Source organism: Setaria italica, chromosome III, assembly GCF_000263155.2.
Source record: "Setaria italica strain Yugu1 chromosome III, Setaria_italica_v2.0, whole genome shotgun sequence".
Taxonomy (NCBI): Eukaryota; Viridiplantae; Streptophyta; class Magnoliopsida; order Poales; family Poaceae; genus Setaria; species Setaria italica.
Genome location: NC_028452.1, coordinates 1,698,429 through 1,720,971, shown reverse-complemented (window position 1 = coordinate 1,720,971; position 22,543 = coordinate 1,698,429). Strand labels below are relative to the sequence as shown.

The window sequence follows — 22,543 nt, the reverse complement described above, 5'->3', positions numbered from 1 at the left end:
CAGACGTAGGGGACCGGCGGCGGCGCTGTCGCAAGCGAGGGCGCGAGGCAACGATGTCGGCCGGAGGATGCACTGGGCTTGACTACGCGCTATTGATAGGGGTGCGGAGCCTCAGCCTGCGTGGTGCGTATGCCTAGGAGAAAGTGGCGGAGGCGTTGTTGTGCGCAGCCAGACAAGCGGGTCGAGCCCGAACCCAGCCTTGCAGCCTCGCCGTGAAGAAGGGGTGGGGTCCACAGCCAGGGAGAGGGAAATGCCGGGTTTGGATGGAATCAGGTCGGGTCAGGTTTGCTTGGATCCAACCCGATAAAGATTTAGGGTTTTTGTTAGTTTCCAGAATAGATTTTTCAATGCAAAAACAAATCTAGGATATTCTAGATAATGTTTTTAAAGCACGAAAAATATCCAGAAAATCCCAGGAAAAATTCCAGAGATAATTTGGGATACAAGGAATCCAGATAAAATTCTTGAAGCTCATGAAAAATATTATAGAGCCTTCTAATAAATAGATTTAGCTCTAGAAAAATGAGAATAAATTTCAGAAAAGCTGTAAAATTCTCAAAAGAACCTGGTCGTCGGCTCAACGCATTTTAAAACCTTTTTGCTCTCAAGAAACACCAAGATGCATTGGCATGATTGCAACACACAAGACAACCTTATTTAATTTAGAAAAACAACCAATTATTTTCCTATACTAAGTTTCCTATCAAGAAAATAAATGTTGGAATTTTTTAAAAATTATGAGAAAATCATTGTTTAATTATTCTTTCTAATTACATCCTGAAATCCAAAAATTTCAGGGTCTGACAAAAAGCTAGACACATGTATGCCTACAAATAGAGAGAAAATCTACACAAATTCTACATTTTCCATGGAGGGTAACCACAAATGTCACGGGTCATTGTGGGGATAAAAAAAAGCCGGCGCAAAGGTTGGTCGTCGTCCTCACGTCCTGCAATGGAAGCTACACAATTGCTACAAACCATAGGGCCAAACCAGAGGAATATTGATGATTGCATCCTCTCCTCTTCTAGATACACAAAGGGGTGTGCTAGATTGGAGGTCTTACCACTAGCCTTGTCAACCCTTTTTTCACACATAAAGCGCGAAAAGAGGCGCGGCATCGTTGAAAATGCACTTGAGAGCCACGCTGGTGACGCATGCCAAAACACCGGGCCGTACAGAGTGCACGCTCAAGTCAAAAAGCTATTGACCATAAAGTTTTTCCCTGCACATCGTTTCCTGAACTGAGGAAACACAGGCAGGAAGATCTGCATTTCAAACGTATGGTTCGTTTCTTGAAATGCAGCTCTTGAAACTCTTGTTTTTTCTCTGTAAACTTTTGCTCAAGAAACTGAATAGAGTTTTTCCCTGCACATCGTTTCTTGAAACGCACATCGTCAAGGATTGACCATAGATTTTTTTTTTCCATGTAAACTTTTGGATCCAAACTTTTTATTGACGAAACTGAACGCATGCCATTTTCTTTTTTGCAAGCGCATGCAACGGATCCAGCAAGCGCGCCTTTACTCGCGATTGGCGAGCTACGCGACCTTTTTCGTGCAGTAGCACCGCCCTAAAAGTGTGACGAAACGAAATGATGTGTTCGGAGCGGGCGTTCGTCGTTGCTCATGCTCTCCCTTCATGCGAAACGAGATATCAGGTAGCATAGGGCCAACCCACAGCGATGATGCGCATGATTCCTCATGTTGATCCTGATCTCGGGCGGCCTGGGAAGGAAGTAGGGAGAGGGAGGTGAAAAAAGCGACTTTTTATCGTCAACAGCGAAAAAGAGCCGGCCCGGCTCTTCACACCGGCGAATCTCATTATGGTCGGCTTGTGTGTGCGCGCGGTTTGGACTTTCGAGGCGCAAGAAAGATGGAGAGTATAGTACTCCTACTATACGAGTAGACGTCTCGATCCGTACACTGTGCGAGGGGACATCTACGTACGTACAATGCGCATGCGTAGGACACCGTACGCACTGCTGCTGCTGCTGCTCTCAGCTTTGAGCCATGTACGCGTACGTTGTGTCATGGCGACGTACGGCGCTATGTCGACACGGCTGGTCTCCGGTCGTCGGTCCAGCGTCTCCCATCGGTCGTCAGCGAACTCAACACGGCGGGCAAACCCGGTTGAGGTGCCGTGTCGTGCGCCGCTGGCATTTCCATCAGGAGCGAGCGCCTTCTTCTTCTTCCCCTGCGCCAAGGCTGCCACCCTCGCCGTACGCACGTATCCTTGGGTAGCCGCGTGCGTCGCGTCGACCGCCGGACGATCTCCGGACCGAGCGGATCCGCGGCTCCCCTCCCATCCGTCGCATCCACCCACGACCCACCGCGCGACGCGACGAGAGAGGAGACGAATAGACGACGGCGTGGCGTGGCGCGTCGCGCATTGGCAGCACGCGTAGGCACGCCGTACGCGCGCACTGCTCCGACGCGCGCCTGCCGATCGCAGCTGCTGACATGTGGGGATCAAGGCGGGGCAGAGACGCAAAGAGAGAGGGTGTTGGGGGTTGGACCGTGGGAGGGAAACTGGGAGGCAGGCAGGGGCAGGCAGCAAAGCATGCCTGCGCAAATGAGGCATCATGGCCTCCTCCCCTCGAAAGCTCGGCATCTTTCGCCCAAAGCCGCGCAGCAGCGGTCACCACTTGAGCAGCCATCACAGTTCGCGCAGTGGCCACCCCGAGAGCCGTATGATATCATTGGTAGCTACGGCCCTACGCCACGCCATACGCACCGGACACTGGGCGCACACCACCTCGCTGCAGCTGCTGCTTCCACTGTTCATACTACGCCACCACCACCTCCTCGCGTGCTCCCCTCCCCGGCGTGCCACGGCCTCGCCCGTCGCCCCCATCTCCCTCCTACCCTTTCCGCTGCTGCCCCCTCCCCAGCTCGCTTTGTTGCCTTTATCAGAGCTCCACCCCGCCTCCTGGCGCCGCGCGTTTGGCACTTGGTGTCGTGCTCCTCCTCCCCTCCTCGCAGCCTCGCTTATTTATCAGGCGGACGAAGCTGGGGGTTGGGGCTTCGCTTCGGTCGCCTTCTCCACTGCAGACTTCCCACCACTACGCGGCCGGCCGGGCGTCCCGGCTTGTGGCGCTCTCGGGAGAGGAGAAAGAGACAAAGCCAAGGTGGGTTCTCATCTGTGTGTGTTCTTGTCATTGCTCTTGCCTTGTCTCGCACTACTACTCTCCTCGTCACCTCTTGTCCCGTTCGGTTCTCCACTTGCCCTTGCCTCTTCCGGGATGGAGCCCGTCTTCTTTTTTTCATGCCTTGTTTGTTTCGGATATCTGTTTGAAGATAAATTTGCTTCGAATTTGGCGGGCGAACAATGCAGCAGTTGCAGCACTAGCCTTCAAGGTTGGTACTACTACATCAAAGCCGCTTGTGATCTTAAGCTCTGCTCTTGCCCGGCATTGCTCTGCTCGCAGCTTGGCCGGCAGTTCATCACCTGGGGAAAGGGATGAAGAGCTCTAGTGTTGCTCCCTTGTCTTCAGGGAGGCTCGCCATGCCCATGCTTGACGCCGTTGCAGGTTCGGCAACGCTAGGACGGACCCCCAGCGTCAGGACCCCGGGCGCCAAGTGGCGTGCGCGCTTGGTCGAGCTATAGCTGACCGAGATTCTTTTCTTTGAGCCATTTTTACGCTGCGCGTAGGCCTAGCACCTGCCGGGCTTTACTCCTACTGCCTCGTAGGAGGCATGCGCTGCGTGGCGTGAGGACACAAAAGCCGCCTGCTTTCTTGGGAAAGGCGGGGTCGTGGTAGCCATGGGGGACCCAACCCCTAGCTTAGCTTCCTAGCGGCTAGGACTACTACTACTACTACGAATGCATTTGGGGGCCATCTTGTTCCCCTGGCCTTCACTCATCTCTTTGCCTGCTGCTCGCCAACGCCTTTGCCATTTAGCAGTAACACACCCACTTCCTGGTTCTTACAGTGGCATGCAGGCATCCTGAGATTTCTGAGTCTTGAGCTAGCAATGGAGAAGTGTGCGTAAGCTGGGAATCGAGCCTTACCCGGGGCCTTGGCATCAAGAAAGCCGCGGTTTTTAAGCTCCGGTTTGGTGGGGTTTCTGGAATTCTGGCCATGGCGTCCTCGCAGGAGAAGGCCACGTCGGGTGTCCTGAGGAACGCGGCGGCGCTGCTCGACGAAATGCAGCTCATGGGAGAGACGCAGGGTGAGTGTTTCAGATACCACTGCTGCTGCATCATCTTCTTACTCATGCAGAATTTCGCATTAGCCCGTCGCATTTAGGTGTGATGTGATGCGAGTGTTCTTCCCGTGCTCCCATCAGGTGCGAAGAAGGTGATCAACTCCGAGCTCTGGCATGCCTGCGCGGGGCCGCTGGTGTGCCTGCCGCAGCGGGGGAGCCTCGTCTACTACTTCCCCCAGGGGCACAGCGAGCAGGTCCGGATGGATTCTGAATATTCTGTTCCGGTTAATTTCATCTCCATACGGTGCCTGCAAATGTTGCTGCTGTGGATTGCTCACTAATGCAACGAATTTGTTTGGCTGATTTCCTTTACCTGCTCATGGAATGCCTGCTCATGGGCATAACTTCAGAATTGCTCTTCGAAACTATCGATGCTGAAGCTATTCTGTTGCAGGTTGCGGCTACCACTAAAAAGGTTCCGAATTCTCGCATCCCGAACTACCCGAGCCTCCCGTCCCAGCTGCTATGTCAAGTCCACAACATTACTTTGCATGTAAGTGTAGATGATAATTCAGATTGCATGTTTGGATTGCCCAATGTGCATTGCTCAAAAATCAATGCTTGAATCTTTGATTTGCACAGGCTGACAAGGAAACTGATGAGATTTATGCTCAGATGACCCTTCAACCAGTGCACTCTGTAAGTGAATGATGTTGCTTTGATGCATTTCGTGCACTCTGTAAGTGAGTGATGTTACTTTAATTTCGAGATTTCTCAAACGACACGTAATTATAGGAAATGGCATCTTTGATAGCTTCCAAAGAAATGTGCTGACACCTGCAATAACATGCACTGCTTTCAGAAAGCACCAGTAATTATAGGAAATGTAATTACTGAAGAAGTTCTGAAGCTGTTGAACCTTATTCATGTCGTCCATTTCAGGAAACTGAAGTCTTCCCAATTCCATCTCTTGGCGCGTACACCAAAAGCAAGCATCCCACAGAATATTTCTGCAAAAATTTGACAGCAAGTGATACAAGTACACATGGTGGTTTCTCAGTGCCACGAAGGGCTGCAGAGAAGTTGTTCCCACAACTTGTAAGAACCTTTTCTCCACATTCCATTTACTTGGTTAGTTGGTTGATCTTTTTTCCAGTCTCTTCAGCTCATGGCTATGTTATGAATCCCCAGGATTACTCAATGCAGCCTCCTAATCAAGAACTTATTGTTCGAGATTTGCATGATAACCTGTGGACATTTCGTCACATTTATCGTGGTAGGGTCGGCCACTGTTTGACTTGGTTTTTTTTAATTCATGGATGAAAAGTGCTTGTTACCTTTGGTCCCTATCGTCTAAAACTTTCTTGTCTTGATGTTCTTTACAGGGCAGCCAAAGAGACATCTTCTAACAACTGGATGGAGTCTTTTTGTTGGGGCGAAACGGCTTAAAGCAGGGGATTCTGTCTTATTTATCAGGTATGCATTTTAACTGAACAACTTGTAAGTAAAGGCATATGGCAGTGTCAGAGTGTTTAGCAATTAAATCTGTTAGATTTTATATAGATGTGCTCCAATGATATCATTTCAAAGGGACACAAAAACTGTTGGTCTATCACTTGTTGTCATGAAGGAAACACCATGTGTATTGGTCTAACTTTGCTGCCTTTCCTAATAGTTGGTCACCAATGTACATATTAAACTTCCCGAGTTTTCAAGGTTTATGCTGCCTTACTCAAGTTATGGGCCAATGTTTGCCAATGCCACGAAGAAAGCAACCACTATTGCGTTATGCCACAGTGATACTAAGATTTAACTTAGTCTAAATTATCTTTGCATGCCATAATCTTCCACATAATAAACTTTGTTAAATACTATCCCTCTAAGCTATTCCATGCCTTTCTGTGAAAGCCTATTCCTTACTTATACCATACATGCCTCTTTCTAGTCCTATTACATACACATATTACACCGCATCTCCTTACAATGTGAAGTCATAGGTGAGGAAAAAATGTTGGTGCAGGGATGAGAAGTCACAACTCCTTGTGGGTGTTAGGCGGGCCACCCGACAACAGCCGGCTTTGTCATCATCTGTCTTGTCTACTGATAGTATGCACATAGGCGTTCTTGCTGCTGCGGCTCATGCAGCGTCAAGTGGTGGCTCATTTACTATTTACTACAATCCTCGGTATGTAATTTATCTAGCCATTTCAGTTTTTACCTGTTATTTAGTATGCTTTTCGTTAGCCATATTTACATATATTATTCTTGAAATCTCTCTAGGACAAGTCCGTCGCCATTTGTAATTCCTCTTGCAAGGTACAATAAGGCCACATATATGCAACCATCAGTTGGAATGAGGTTTGCAACGATGTTTGAGACAGAGGAGTCAAGCAAGCGCAGGTTTGTCTCTGCCCTTTGTATGCATGTAGCAGTTTTCTAGCTCCAATTCTATGCTCCGAATTTTAGCGCTCTCATCTGAAATTGGTGTGTAGTGTCAACTGTACAAGGTGAATGAACACGCTTCTAAGGCTAAAATAAAATAAAATATTACAGGAATAGTTCCTCATCCTTTTTTTAGAAAAATGAATTATTAACCTTTTCATGCGTCCTATAAAAATATGATTTTAGATTGGCTATAACATAATTATGCCATTTAAGTTGTAAATTCTAGAATCATATTTTGGCTTATTGTATGGTCAATACTCAATACCTCTGCGCCATAACTATTCCAAACAAAATTGCTATACATTGCAGATGCACCGGTACAGTCGTGGGAATTAGTGACTACGATCCAATGCGATGGCCAAACTCAAAATGGCGCAACTTGCAGGTAGAATGGGATGAACATGGGTATGGAGAAAGACCTGAAAGAGTTAGCCTATGGGATATCGAAACTCCAGAGAACTCTCTGGTCTTCTCTTCTCCATTGAATTCGAAGAGGCAATGTCTTCCCAGTTATGGAGGTATTTCTCTTATCTACCATTCTCCAGGTTTTCTTTCTTTAGAATCCAGAAGTAAGCAGTAAGCTAAAACAATCTTTCTTACTTTTGCGTTTGCAGTTCCCGGGCTACAAATTGGATCTGTAAATATGTCATCAATTCCAAGGGCACAAGGAAATCCTTTTGGTAACTTGCAACACATGCCAGGGATTGGATCAGAATTGGCTTTGATGCTTCTAAATCAATCTGGCCAAAACCTTGGGAGTCCGCTTGCTTGTCAGCAATCCTCATTCTCTAGTATCATTCAAAATGTTAACCACGGCTATATCCCTCCATCGACATTTGGTGCTTCCACTGGTTCAATAAAGCAAGAAAGCATGCTCTCAAATGAAGCCCAACAGCAGTTGAGTGCTCCTAATATTCAGAAAGATGATCAGCAAGGTATTGATTCAACTTCTGCACAGGAGTTAGATGTTAGAGCAAGAGGGCCAAGAAACACAGATTCATACTCAAGTCAAAGTATTTCGGATCAAAACAGCAAGGGTGAGCATAGAACTAAAACTCGAAGGAGCAAGAAGGGCTTGTCTCACAAATCCATTTCAGATAAATCTGAGCTTTCTTCAGTGCCTTCTCAGATTTGTGATGACCAGCGGCATGGTTCAGAACCAAAATTGGTTGATTGTGAAACCGAGCAAGTTAACTGTGGAAATAATGAAGATTCATCCGGTGCACTTACTCGAGGTGGTTTTGCTGGAGAACCGCAAGTTCAGCAGGTTGAACAACATGAACTACTGGCACCACCAAAGTTCGAACCATCAAAGTCACCTGATGGAGGGAAGTCAGTCAGCTCATTTCCAAACCAAGGGTGTTCGCCGCAGTTCTTTGAGGGTCTGGATTGGGTGATTCAGCCTTCCTATTACCAGGACTCCAATGGCATCCATTCAGTTAGTGCATCAGAGAACATTTTCAATCAATCTGCAGATATAACTTCCACTATAAATGCTGATACCATGGAGGCATTTCAAAACTCTTGCCTTTCAGAGTGCTTTCCCAATTCCGTCCAGGAGTTTATCAGCAGCCCAGATCTAAATTCTCTAACATTTATGTCGCCTGACATGCAACATTTGGATGGTCAACATGATGTGAACAACCTACCAAGCACATCCAACTCATATGTGCAAATGAGTTACTCAGAGGAGAGTGGAAATCAGAGTGCATCGTTAAGTGGCCTGCACATGGAAGCTATCCATATAAACAGCTCATGCTCTGAACCAATGACAACTGGGAGCTTTGATGCAGGAATGTTCTCAAAGCTACCAAATTTAAGAGATTCCCAAGTATTGCCTCTGCAGGAGATCCATAACAGTTCCATGGGAACACCTTCCTGCAGTATGGATGCAGCAAGTGTGAAACCGATAAAACCGCCTGTCCGGACATATACTAAGGTACACTGAAACATTCTAAAAATGAAACAGTTTTCAAGTACCTTTAGATATCGAATGTGGCATACCATTGCTTTCTGCTTATGCTATCTTGTTATCCATGCTAACAGGTTCAAAAGCTGGGATCAGTTGGAAGATCTATTGATGTTACACGGTTTAGAGATTACCATGAGTTGAGGTCAGCCATTGCGTGCATGTTTGGGCTCCAGGGGAAACTGGAACATCCTGGCAGTTCAGACTGGAAGCTTGTTTATGTTGACTACGAGAACGATGTTCTTCTCGTTGGAGACGATCCATGGGAGTAAGTATATGAGCTTATCTGCATCTTTAGCTTCATTGGTTCCTGAGTTGTACCCAGCACAAACCAACCTTACTGTGTTTCATGACCATAGCAACTCAGCTCATTCTAAGGTGCTTCTACCTCTTGGCAGGGAATTCATCAACTGTGTCAGATGCATCCGGATTTTATCGCCTTCAGAAGTACAGCAGATGAGCGAGAATGGCGTACATGTCCTGAATGACTGTATTCAAATAGCTCAGTAAGGGCTGCTCTGCAGCCTGCACAATGTAACGCTGCAGTGCGAGAAATGAGTGTCTCAGTAGCACAGTTCTGTAAATAAAAGATATGTGCATCGAGTTCTCTGGGTGCTTTATTTCTTTTCTAGCATGAGAAGAGGTAGCTTCTTGCAAAGAAAAAAGGAATCGAAGGGGCACGCGGGGATGGTGAGTTGGTGACTGTGCTTCGGTTGCTCCTGCAATGTAGGAACAGATCAACAGACTGAATGGCTAACATATTTCACAATGCTTCTTGTGGAGTTGTGGTGTTCAACATCCAACGAGCTTTTTTGGCTCCAAAAACAAACAAACAAATAAATCCTCCAACAAGCTTCCGTGGTGCAGTAGAGACAAATAGTCAAATATGCACATGTCCATCGCAAACGCCCAGATTGACGGTAACAGTTTCTTGCAAAAGTATAAGCACCGAGGAAATGCATCTCTTGTGTGAAAAAATGATGTGAGGTCAAAAGGATCAAACATGATCTTATGCTCCAAATGTATCATGTAGGCCTTGAACCCAGCAAGTAATGGACATAAGTGCATAACACCTTGCGTGCAGCAGATTTGAAGCTGATGAACTATCATATAATCTGTTAATAAGTTTAGCACAAAACAAAAAAATCAATTACAAATGCTTCAGATACCCCCAAAGTGACATAACAAGCAGATAACGCGGTTACAGTCTAATTTCAGAATTTCAGATAGGCACCGAACATTGCGCAGAAGGCCCACGAGGGGCATTATGGGTAGCAGTCTTCAAGGCTTAACCATAAATTTGCCTAAATCATAGCCTAGACTCAGAACATCAACAAAAGATAATACAAATTGCCCATTCAGTGACATACATCATGGGATATTCGTCTTCTTCAGAATGAAATCTCAAATCCACTCTCAATTGAAGTGTAGCTTAGTAAACATCTAACTGCAACAGGATAGTGTCTGAAGGTAAACATCTAACCATAACGCAAAGTGTCTGGGATGCCGATCTTGATGTCACTGTCAAATGGATCAGCAAGTGCATCCACAGCCTCTACACTAAACCCCTTGCACTTGGTGTGTTTTATGCTCTCCATAACAACTTCAGCTTCCGAGGAGACACAGCGGCATTCACTGAGCAGAGTTTCCTGTGCTGCAAACCATGCCCTGCTGCAGCACATCTCCAACGACTGAATCTTCACTATTTGTAGCTTTTTTGCAATAGCAAGTAGAAAACATGCAAATAACATCATGCTATAGTTGTCACATCTGGTTTCCAGTCTCACGCTCTTAAGATTATTGACAATACAGTCAATGCGACGACCAAGCATTATGTAATAGCTGGAGCCAATGGTGACATCCTCCCGATTCAAGTTGCCGTAGGTGTCCTTTTGCACAAAATGATCAATCATAGAAAGCCCGTTTTAGTATTTTTCAGCTAAATTGGACAGATTGTATATATACAAACAAATGAACCATGGAATGAAACAGCCCAAGTTGATTGCTTTAAAAGAAAAATAACGAACCTTGCTTCACTCCATGAACCGGCCTTTTCTTTTTCTAGAGTATCCACCTAGAAATCCTAGGAGGTTTCACCTGGAGACTTCAAAAGGAGCCTCCAATCAGTACAGTAAGATTCTTCTGTTTCACTGTTTGGGTCAGAGAGGTCGGCCCGGCCCAGTAGCCCAGCTCTCCGTCCAAATTAGCAAACTCCATGAACCTTGCTTTTTTATGCCAAATAATTAACACCGAGCCAAAATTTGTCTAAACTGACAACAATGTGATAGCCAGATCAAACACATACGGCTACACGAGGCATTTCTAGCTAGCACTACAAAAACAGCATGATGTGCATTCATACACGGGTGACAACTTTCGTGGGAATCATGATATCGGCGTACTTTCCAGTGTTTTTTTTAACGAACGACAACCGACTAGTGTGTTTCTATTGACACGAAGAAAAAAAAAACAAATTGGAAGTTCCAATGCTAACCGTATTGCTAAATCTTACGTGCCTCCATTTTTCGTAGCTACATCTCCCATCTGTTCTATCAAGGATGCTGAAACTACTCTATGCATGAATGCAAATGAACGAGATGTTGAAAGATCAAGTTGAAAAAATGGGTCTGTGATTTGTCTTGATTGGCTGAAGAAACAGTGTGATTACATATTTATACACGTGTCCCTCCAGAACGAGGCGTCCGTCATTAACAACCACCAATGACATAGATTACTCGCTAATTAGCCCTAAATAATCATATTTCCCACGAAAAGCACTAAGTAAGCATCTGTGGAATCCTAGCAGCACAAATCCATTAAAATTTATGATGCGTAAATGCTGACATGAACGCTGAGCAGAACTAAGTTCATCTACATTGTGTCGGGAGTGGACCATATCTTTCAGTCTGCGTATCACGAGAACAGGGCTGCTGGTGAGAGAAGTGCAAATTTAACGACGAACGCAGACTATAACCGTTACCGAATCACTCCATCCTTCACTGAACATCAGAACATGCTAAGAGCCTAAGACAACATTCTCTTTGAAAAGCAACTCTACCAGCAGTTGCTGAAACAATCGAACAGGATATGCCAAGTTTGATGGATGTACAGCATGTTTCTTCTTGGAGTTTTTTTTTCTAGCAGCTAATACTCACACCTGTACCTGTTTTTGCTAACATACAGGATGATGAAACAGACAACACTAGTTCCTTGTCTAATCAACACCTGACGAACGCTGTTAGCAATTTGGAATGAGCAACACTAGTTCGCTTCAGCTGTCAGCACAAATCGGCACCGGTCAACGTCTCTGGCCTCTCAATCTTCGGGATGTACCAGCCGAATTTCTTCGCATGCATCCCTATGGCGATCGCCGTGCCAACGAACACCAAGGCCGCACCTTGCCAGAGGAAGATCTAGGTGCTTGCGGACAGGCCGGGGATGAGGAAGCTGCAGAGCAAGGCCCCGGCAACAAACGAGAGCGCGAGGCCGAAAACCAGGAGGTTCCCCTTGAATTCCTTGTACCTCTCGAGCTCCTGAGGACCTCCCACGGCCTCCTGCATCGTCGTCTTCGTCTCCGGCGGCTTGGCTCCTCGAACTGCCTGCATTTTCTTTTCTGAAAAGCGATCCTCTTCTCTCTACGACCCTACCCCAGAGCACTTCTATTAGGAAGGAGAAGAGGCAGCGGGAGGAGAGCCAGCTCGGCTTCGAACTCAATGTCGGAGGGTTCCGTATCCGATTGTGTTCTACTCGGAGTCGAACGAGAGAGAGAAAAAAATCGGAGTCGAACGAGAGGGGGGGAAAAAAGAAGAAAGAAGCGTCGAGCTTTTTTGCTTCAGCCCATCCTGGCGGCTGATGCTATTTATATATCATCACCTACCATTCCAAAGTCTGACAGGCCCAGCTGCAGCCCAAAACCCAGACCCAGCCGAAGCTTTTCTGCTCCAGCGCGTGCGCGTCGCGCAACCCCCCAGGACGCCAAGATAGGGTCGGAAACCCCCGCCGCCGACAGCGTCGGCGACGCCGCCCGGAAGCGGCCCAGCGGCGGCGATGCCCCGGCGCCGGCGCCCGCCGACAAGCGCCGGCGCCCGGAGCCCCCGTCTTCCTCCGGCTCCCGCGACCGCCGCCACCACCACCACGGCCGCCGCCCGTCCTCGGGCGAGGAGAAGGTGCGCGCCTCCCACATCCTGATCAAGCACGAGGGCTCCCGCCGCAAGGCCTCGTGGAGGGACCCCGAGGGCGTCGCCATCTCCGCCACGACCCGCGACGACGCGGCCGACCTCGCGCGCGCGCTCCGCGAACAGATCGTCTCCGGGGACCGCAAGTTCGAGGACATCGCCGCCGAGAACTCCGACTGCAACTCGGCCAAGCGCGGCGGTGACCTCGGTCAGTGCCCCCGTACCGCTAATCCCTCCTGCCCAACTCGTTGGCGTGTATGGGCTCTCTGTGTAGGGTTTGCTTTTTCGGTGAGCGGTTAATTGGGTGCGTGGATAGAACTTGTTGATCTGAATCGTGATCTGGAGTATTACGATACCAACTTCTCGAGTACAAAATATGGAAATGTTTGCCTCTGGTGGATAAACTTTCACTCTGATCTAGATGCATCTTGATGCAGTAGTTGTGGTTGGCGTGTAGATTCGGATGGTTGGTGTATTTGAATCTAGTTTCGTGTTTAATTATGCACAGTAATGGCATGTTCATGTTGCAGTTGCACTGCACTCGCCAACTAAAGTGTAATTCCACTCCTTGTTCGCACAGTTGCTGCTAATTCATACGATAAACATCTCACTCCTTACTGACAATTGCTGCTAATTTAGTAACACCACTTATGACAAGTAAGGCTATATACTGCTTCCCTTTAACTGTCTCAACGGCTTGATTCGCTACATGTGGATTGAAGGCTTATGTTTGGTATACACTGTGCATGGTTTTTATTTTTGGAAGTCATGTGACTCCTGTCCAACTTTATCATGAACAAATACTGCAACAACTTTTGTGTCTTCAACTTTCTGTACTGTTATTTTTCTAGTGAGATTTTTTTTCTCCGAAGGTAACTATTGTATTTGTTAGAACAAGCTATGGCGCTGAAGCATGCCAACCAACTTGGAATGAGTTAAAGCATTAGTTGCCACATTTGCTCCTTTTGAGGAGTGAATAAATCTCAGAGATATCGATGTCTGTATAAACTAAAAGTTTGGCAGCTTCAATTTTAGTACCTGTTCACTGTACTGTCTAAGGAGAATACAAGAATCACTTATGGCTTCATATGGAAGTGGTCCTGTTTTAGTCTGGGTGGTGCTTCAGGCCTGTTACTGCTGTGCTGGAAAAATCGAACAATTTGTTTGGACATAAAAGATAACCCAACACATGTCATCTTGTCGTTCAACACGGGATTTGACATGGGTATTCTGGAGGTAAGTGTAGGTGCTAAGTATAGGATATCTGAAAGGGTGCAGAATGGTGTTAGGGATATCTGGGAGAGGGAGGCAATGGATGAGGGTTTCGGAATGCTGCCTAGGAGTAAAGGAAAGGATATGGCGACATGTTTCATTTGCCTAGCAGCTTTTGTAGGCTAGTAGCAATCTGGTGGACTTGGTTGAGAGGCCAGGATCTAAGAATTGAATGTATCAGGAATTTAAGGAATGCATGATAATTGGTAGCGTCGGGAAAAAACTAGAATATGTTATTATCTATAAATGGTGCTTATGCTGATCTTAATGCAACGTGGTTAGACATGATTTGTCAAATGGTAGGTGAATGTATAATTGTATATCAACCATGCATTAAAGCAGTACTGTTCACATTTTAGGAAAGCATAGCATGATATCTTGCTCTTGTTCGACAAAGTAATCAGCAGGATGGCATTTTATTACTTTATAAACAGTTCTACTATAAGAAATTTATTGACATGCAAGCTATTTGTGAATGTCATCACAAAGGCATGATTGTGGAATCTAATCTTGCATTATGCATCTCGCAAAAAATACCCTTTCTGATGCTGTTTTGATTATATTGCCAAAATAATTGAAAATCCATTTACCCATGGTGATTTAAGTTTACCTTATGGTTATTGTTGCAGGTTCATTTGGGAGGGGTAAGATGCAAAAGGCTTTCGAGAAGGCTGCGTTTGCTCTGAAGGTGGGGGAGATAAGCGACGTGGTTGATACAGAGAGCGGGGTGCACATCATCAAGAGGACTGGCTGATTGCGACAGTGTCCTCCTCCGGTCTCAGTCCATTATCCATATATGGCGGGAACTTGAATGCCCTGAAGAAGCTCCATGGTTTCCTGCTTCGTTGACGAACTTGTGCTTGTATTCTCTTATGAGCTTGATAATTGATTTTTTGTGTTTCCGTGACAGACATGTAGTCTTAAACGGTTATCACGGCAAGACGGAATCAAATTGTTTTTGCGTATGGCAAAGATTACGCTCGTTATGTTGATTGTTCCTGCCATCCTGTGTCACGCTTTTTCCCTCAAGAAACAACACTCCCTGGGTCATTCTTGCTTGGGCCTTGGAGAATGTTACATTTCCTTTCCTCGTAAGGGCCAAAGGGCCAGTACATTGGCGTTATGCATTGACATGTAATCTTGAGATGGCTCAACAGACAACTTGTATCATGGGTTATAAGTATCTTATAAGTTGTTTTACCATGGGTTGTCTTATAAGTTGTTCGGTAAAGCTATATAATTCCTTAATCCTGTTTGTATAAAAAAATATTATGAGTTGCATGGTAATAATAACTCGTACAATGATTGTTGAGTTGTTTTGTAATCCTACAATTTAAACTTACGAATGATCATTGAGTTGTTTCCTAGTTCTACAATTTAAGCTTACGATACGAGGCGGTTATGCATTGAGTAGCCAGTTTGTTTCATCGAGCAGCCTGGATTTTCTGTTACAATTTGGAAACCATCAGCATCAGGTCCCCGTGCAGTCGGTTTCACGGAAGGGGCAGCAAGCGATCCCATTTAGATGCAGTATAACTTGCTTCCATATAAGACACGTGTCGTAAAATCCATTGTCCACGTCATGTTATTACGATACGAAACGCGATTCCAGACGCCAGCGAACCCAACGCGGCTTCTCCCCGTGGATCCAGGGCCCAATCACGCAGCCTCAAGCCCGAGATCTCAACCAATACCAACACGGCGGGGCACTTGTTGGAGGCGGACCCCGCGACCTCCCGCCGTTGCCGGCTTGCCGCCACGCGCCGCTTCTTCGCCTCGCTTCCTTTCTCCCCTTCTCCGCCCCCTCGAATCCCCAGGGGACGGGGACCGGGGGGACGGGTCGGCGCTCCGGGTCTCCCACCTTTCCACGCCACCATTCTCCTCACGCCCCGCCCCAGCATCTCCGATTCGCCGCGGCAGCGACGTCTCACCAGGCACAGCACCAGCCATGGGCGCGTCCTCCTCCACCGCCAACCCCTCCCCGGAGGCGCACGAGCAGCGGGAGCAGGAGACCCTCGCCTCCGCCGCGCTCGCCCTCCCGCTCCTCCGCGCCGCCTTCACCCGCACCGCCGCCGACGCCGGCGCGCTGCCGGACGCGCTCGCCCCGCCGCGCGCCTCCTTCCGCCTACCCGGATCCCCGCCGCCGCCCCACTTCCACGACCTCCTCGCGCGGCTCGGCCCCGCTATCGCCTCCCTCTTCTCCGCCGACGGAGCCGCCGCGGGGGACGCCGGGTGGGTCCCGTTCCTCAGGGGGTTCAACCGCTGCTGCGCGCGCGTCTCGGCCTCCCGCTCGCTCGCGCTGCTCCTACGCGTGTACGCCGCCGCCTGCGACGCCACGGGGGCCCCCTGCGGCGTGCAGTTCCAGCCGGACGAGGGCGGCGACGAGGATGGGAAGGTCGTCGGGGAGCTCGCGCCGGAGGAGATCGCGGCGTTCCTCTGGATGTGCTGGGTCATGACGTGGAGCGGTTCGGCCCCAAAGGCTTCGGGTGACGGAGGGGACAAGTCGGAGGAGCCCGTCGTGGTGCTCCTCCCGGACGTGACGCACCTGGTGCTGTCGGCGCTCGTCTCCGCGGGCGCCGTCGCGGATGACGACGGCATTTGGGGCTGGAAGATTCCCAGTGGCGGCAAGGGGGTGAAGGTCCAGGAGTTCACTTCGTGGATGCTCTCCACGGCTTCGGGGCTTGGGAACTGCCTGTCGCGGTATGTGCAGGACAGGTTCAGGTCGTTGGTGGCTGATCCGGCAGAGGTGAGCAAAATATATTGCAGAAGAATTATTAGTAGCTACTATCCAATTTTGGATGAATTTGTTTCGTATCGTGTATCATGGGTAGAATTTATGCAATGCTGCTATTATTGTCAGTTGGATCATACTAAATTATGAAAAGGGTTTTCTCCTTGTTCTATTTCTACTTGTTTTTTGTTTGGACAAACTTAAGTGTAGTTGTTCATGACCTGTTATTAGCAAGGACAATTGTCACCAGATCATCCCAATCTGCAAATTATCAGCAGATTCTTTTTTTTCTCGAATACGCAGGAGAGCTGCGTATCTTTGTATTAAGAAGGAAAAGTTTGAGTACAACGCACGATTAGCGTGCAACCAGACCCTACAACCTGAGCAAACACACGCTCACAATCTAGAAGTTTTGATTACTCAGAAAATAGACAACCAAGTTCTTTTGCTCCGGCTGCAATCCAATTATCAGCAGATTCTGTAATGCTAGATTCGAAGAATCTGCTAGGAAAGTTGGACATTTATTCCTTTTGCATTCCATGGTTCAGCATTAGCTATAAAAAGTTCTGGTAGAAGTTGTTTGTGCACAGATTCTAGCATATAATGATGTTCGGTTTATAAGGTCCACAACTGAGAGAGTTGGGGTTCACGTTTCACTTTTACACTCTTATATGTTTCCTGATCCAAAACCTTTGCTTATACTAGAAGCTTTATTTCTTTTATACCTTTTCTTAAGGAACTATGTCTGTGATTCATTAATGATGAAACTTCGACTGAGCCTTTTTATCTCATCGAACTAACTGTAGTAACTCATCACAAGCAGGAAAGCTCTGTTTCAACCGTTAACACAACATTTGATACTTCTGATGTGTATCTACTAACACGTGGAAGGGCATGGGCTATCGCTCTCAGCCTAAGAAACAAATTGAGCGAAAAGTTCTTGTCAGCTTCTGTAATTGGAATGGACACAGAAGACCTTCTTTATAGGTAACTTGTTGCCCTGATGATATTTATTCTTGTGGTTGTTTGTTTAATCTAGTTCTCATACAACACTGCAATTTTTAATCGATGTGGGTCCAATGTTTTTCCTAATCTAACTATGAATTCCAATGTATAGTGTATCATTGTGAGTTCTCACACTGATCTAGGTAGTATTAACCTTGATACAATATATGTTTGTAGGTCAGCAATTCATGGAAAAGGACTGAGCCGGTTTTGGTCTGGTGTTGAGGGGTACAATGGACCAATGCTGATTCTGCTTTCAGCATTCTCTAAAGGTGGTGTTGAGAATGTTGATTCTAATCGAAGATGGGTGATTGGTGTATTAACCGAGGAAGGGTTTGAGAGCAAAGACACATTTTATGGTAGCTCCGGGTTCCTTTGTGCCGCACATCCAATATTCCACATGCTTCCACCATCTGGTATGACCCTTGCTTATCATGCCTTTGTCACACCTGATAGTAGCTTACTGTGTCTCTAAACTAGCAGGTAAGGAGAAGAACTTCGTTTACAGCCATCTGCATCCTCAGATAAGGGTTTATGAGGCACATCCAAAGCCTGTCGGCTTAGCATTTGGTGGAACAGTTGGAAATGAGAGGATATTTCTAGATGAAGACTTCTCTAAAGTTGTAGTTCGCCATCATGCTGTTGACAAAACTTACCAACATGGTTCTCTCATCCCCAATCAGGTTAAATTCAGATGTACTGCTCATCATGAAAGATATCGTTTTGATTGCTTATATAGTGTTCCACATTTTCTTTTTTGCCTTATTTGTAATTTCAGAAGACAAGTCTTGGTGCTAGTTTGTTGCTGCTTGTCTGCAAAAATCTTGTTAGCTGGGGAGTCTTTAGTTCTGTTTTGACTTCACAATATAGGTTGTTTATCCAAAAACTAGGAAAACAGATGTGCTTTTGAAACATCACTGCCAAACCAGGCCATAGAATACTAGAATAGGCAAACAACTTCCACTCCACTCTCCCAAAGAAGAATTCACAAATCATAGACGATAACCTATCAGTTACCACATTATGTGTTTATATCGGTTCTGAATGTTTCTATATTCCGCTACCTAAGGCATATTATGATTCTATTCTTTCTTTTTTCTGTGATTGCAGGGTTACTTGCCTGTTGAGGCTTCAGTGCTTGATGTTGAGGTATGGGGACTTGGTGGAGGGGCAACAAGACGGCAACAGGATATGTACAAGAAGAGGGAGAATATTTTCTCAGAGCAGCGAAGAAAGGTGCTACTCCGAGCAAATTTTAACCGTTCACTTTGTATGTTGCTGTCAAAGTGTGCAGCAATGCCCATGATATTTCCCATTTCTCTTTCAGGTTGATCTCAAAACCTTTGGCAACTGGGAAGACTCTCCAGAGAAAATGATGATGGATATGATGGCTGATCCGAACAGGGTTCGCCGGGAAGATCGTTGAATTTTGTTTCGCGGCAAAGAAACATTTGCTAATGTTCAGCAGCTGCCCGTACAGATACGGACATGAGAACGGATGATAGTGAAGCTCCATGCCCTACGGAAATGTAGAGAGGTCGGTGCACATATTTGCTTTGCCTATTTGGATGGGCCACACGCCACAGGTTGTGAATTAGAAAGAGGCTTGTACAGAACATCATTTCCATAATAAAAAATCGAGGTTCTCTGTTTTCGTTCTTTCGATTTATGGGAAGCGAGAGCAAGCAGTTGTATGCTATTTACGTCATGATTTTGTTGTCATGTACTCGTGTCCTGGGTTGTTGTACATGCTAACCCAATGTCCCAATCCAAGTGCACTCAAATTGCGTAGCTTTGCCAACATGTCTGGCGCTGTTCGTTTTGTTTTGACAGATTCATGTTGATCTTTGGCTCGCACTGTAGTTTTGTTTCGAGCCGATTGAAGCAGTACTTAGCACCGGCATGCTAATCTGAAGTTCCGATGCTACAGAAGCACTTCAGGGCATGTCCGGCATGAAGTGTCTGAAGATCTGAACTCCATAGCTAGGTCTCCAAGGCGCACCTCATGGTTGCCTTTTTCAGTTATTTTCTTGGGCTTCAGTAGATCAAATTTTACGACTGATTCAGTGATCAGAATGTTTTGATTGGCCGCTACGAACTCGCGATCGGCGCCGTGACGGCGCCCCCAGGCTCCCACCCTGCCAGACGACGGCGAAGACTGCGGGACGAGAAGATGCAGAGCTATGGTGGAGAGACGGAGGAAAGGGACGCATCAGGCGAGATCCAGTGATAAGCGGGAGGGGTGGGGGGGAGGGGAAGGCAGTGGGTCGGAAGCCAGTTCCGTCGCGATGAGCCGCCGCCGCCGTCGCCAGAGCGGGAGGGGAAGAGAGCACGGAGGAATTGCAGCCAAAAGGAGGGTATATTTGTAAAATAACAGGAGTGTTTTGTAATTATTTGGATCGCGATTATTAATTGCGATCCATTTTAGGGGTTTTTATAAAAATATTTGGATCGCGATTAATAGTCGCGATCCATTTGAGGGGGATTTTTGCAAAAAATCTCGCCGACCTGGCCAGGACCTCGCGATGGCTGGCCATGGCGGCTCTACCCCGAGGCCCGAGCCTGCCTCCAGGCCCCGCATCTACGCGCAGATAGCATCCGCGCCCCGCTGGCCTGAGCTTTCCTCCCTCTCGTAAGCTAGCCCGTTCCTGAACGCGAAGAAGGTTGGACGACACGAGAGAGAGGAAGGCGGACGCCGCGGCTGCCATGCCCATGTGCCATGGAGCTCCCGGTGGCCGGTGCCACACAGCACAACGAACGGCGGCCGTGCGAACATGATTGTTAGACTTAATCTTGTTGTACGTATTCGTTTGTGTTTTAGTGTAGCGTTGAGTCCATGTTAGTTGTGTTCGTGATTGTGTGCAGCATGGCGTAGTGGCTAGGATATGCAAGTGCAAGCAGATCGGTAGCTATGCTGTGTACGTGTGTGTTGTTGGAGTTAGCATTCCAGGTATGTGCGGCCAGGTGCTTGGTCAAGTCGTGGCGCTAGTTCAGGAGCAAGAAGAGGAGGTCAGTCAAATTGCATGGGCGCATGCATCGTCGGTGGACTGGATCAGTGCTCGCTGTTGGAAGAGTTGTTAGCGTGTTGGTTAGTGGTGCCCAGCATGCAGGTAGTTGTGGCTTGCATGTAGGGAGGTGGATTAGTGGTCAAGCCACGGAGTGCTCGGCCGAATCGTGCAGCCGGACGTGGTGCGTGAGTGTGTTTATTTAAAGACTTGTAATCAGCGTTTGTTAGCACGTGGTGAAGAGAATACATGTGCTGTGGGCGCTGGCGTGCAGTGCTGCAAAAAATCTTCTCGAGTGTGTATCTGTTTGTTCCTTTTTCTAGCTTGCGTTTCCATCCATCGAGAGAAGCTAGCAAGAAGTCCTTGCTAGGCGTGCGTGGAAACATCAGAGAGTGCGTGAGGGGCGCCGGCCATTTTGATCAGTTCCAACAATGATCAACAAATCTGTCCCTATCGCTCCTCGCCTTGGCGGCGGCGGTTTGGACGGTGAAGCTGCGGGCCGGCGGCGGCGGTGGAGGGCTTGTGCGTTGGCATGTATCGTGCACTTCGATCACTGGAAGTCTGAAACGGCGGGTGAAATTCAATTTCAGGTTGTATGTTACAGCGTACTTGAATCAAACAGAGCGGTGTAGTGGAAGTATCAGTTACAATCTGTTTGGGTTTCAGAGATGAACAGGATGGAGCGTTTTCATCTCATTATCCTCACTTCCTTGGTCACCTACATACTTGAAACGTTTGCATCTATATATTGCTGTTGATCGGTGTGATTATAATTCAAAATAGCAACAATCCGTTGATGATACGCTTTTCAGCTCTGCAGAAATGTGCAACATCATCGGGTCTAAAAGATGTACTTCACGTTCTGAATGGACCTGCAAATCTGAAATTCTTATCGACACTCAGACATGGAAATATCCAGTTCTGACTCTACTAGTTCAGCAGCCAGTCGCATAATCAATCTTGTGTGTCCATTCAGTTCCTCTGAATCTCAACAAGTTGAAGAGCGAAAGAGCATGGCACGAAAATTCAGAGAACACACTGAACTTAAGAATTGCTGATCATCGTCCACCCCGTACTGCGATTTCTCCTTTTCAATTCTCCCTCCGCACAGCGTGCGAGGGTTCATGAATTTTCTTGGAATTTTATCGTATATTTAGCACCGGCAAATTGGGGGCGAATCGGGATTCATAGGGTGGACGGTATTTCAAATACCGTCCACCCCGTACTGCGATTTCTCCTTTTCAGTTCTCCCTCTGCACCGCGTAATAGGATCTGAAATTTTGTGAGATGCAGTGGCGATGCATTGCAAGCGTTCGTGAATTTTCTTGGAATTTTAGCGTGACTTTGGCACTGGCAAATTGGGAGCGGATCGGGGTTAAGGGGTGGACGGTATTTGAATCCATTCCGTCCCTACAAAGCAGCTCCTTCTCATTTTCCTTTCTCCCTCTCGAGGCCTCGTTATAGGCCGAAAGCTTGTAGCATGCCGATGCACTCTACTGGCAGTCTCCATGATTTTTTTTATCCAGGATTTCTCCGCATCTTTGCCTCCGGCAAAAAGGGATGTACCGTGGCCATTGTTTGGGTCACCAATATCAGCAGCAAGCAACGATGGAGAAGCAGAAGTTAATGGCGATTGGCTACGCCTTCCGTAGTCCGTCGTCCATGGCTTATATCCTCCGCGGCTGACCATTCATCTCCAAGGAGGCACACCGATCAGACCCGCCACGGGCAGCACAGGGAATGCCAGACCGCATGGTCGCCGGAGCGCCGTGCCGGGCTGCCGGCCCACA

At 47.4% G+C, this 22,543-nt stretch overlaps 3 protein-coding genes across 5 annotated transcripts; all 3 read left to right on the top strand.

Moving 5' to 3' along the window:
• The first annotated feature begins 2,831 nt into the window (after positions 1-2,831).
• Positions 2,832-9,347, top strand: LOC101781038 (auxin response factor 11). 2 transcript variants are annotated; one of them, XM_014804893.2, is made up of 14 exons: positions 2,832-3,130; positions 3,936-4,175; positions 4,293-4,405; positions 4,606-4,704; positions 4,794-4,850; positions 5,094-5,249; positions 5,343-5,424; positions 5,537-5,627; positions 6,172-6,336; positions 6,432-6,551; positions 6,906-7,114; positions 7,211-8,535; positions 8,643-8,833; positions 8,964-9,347. In XM_014804893.2, exons 2-14 carry the CDS (start codon positions 4,085-4,087, stop codon positions 9,073-9,075), a joined length of 2,811 nt encoding a protein of 936 aa, XP_014660379.1. In that variant the 5' UTR covers positions 2,832-3,130; positions 3,936-4,084; the 3' UTR covers positions 9,076-9,347. The 2 variants fall into 2 exon arrangements, with proteins under 2 accessions (XP_014660379.1, XP_012699862.1); XM_012844408.2 differs by having other exon boundaries at positions 5,343-5,427.
• A 2,931-nt stretch (positions 9,348-12,278) lies between these two features.
• Positions 12,279-15,016, top strand: LOC101755253 (peptidyl-prolyl cis-trans isomerase NIMA-interacting 1). Its single transcript, XM_022824985.1, has 2 exons — positions 12,279-12,948; positions 14,642-15,016. The coding sequence occupies exons 1-2, from the start codon at positions 12,279-12,281 to the stop codon at positions 14,764-14,766; spliced, it is 795 nt and encodes a 264-aa protein (XP_022680720.1). The 3' UTR covers positions 14,767-15,016.
• A 723-nt stretch (positions 15,017-15,739) lies between these two features.
• On the top strand, positions 15,740-19,539 carry LOC101780634. 2 transcript variants are annotated; one of them, XM_012844982.3, is made up of 6 exons: positions 15,740-16,758; positions 17,564-17,730; positions 17,926-18,164; positions 18,232-18,431; positions 18,859-18,984; positions 19,076-19,539. In XM_012844982.3, exons 1-6 carry the CDS (start codon positions 15,961-15,963, stop codon positions 19,172-19,174), a joined length of 1,629 nt encoding a protein of 542 aa, XP_012700436.1. In that variant the 5' UTR covers positions 15,740-15,960; the 3' UTR covers positions 19,175-19,539. The 2 variants fall into 2 exon arrangements, with proteins under 2 accessions (XP_012700436.1, XP_004960193.1); XM_004960136.4 differs by having other exon boundaries at positions 15,743-16,758; positions 17,567-17,730.
• Positions 19,540-22,543: the final 3,004 nt, after the last annotated feature.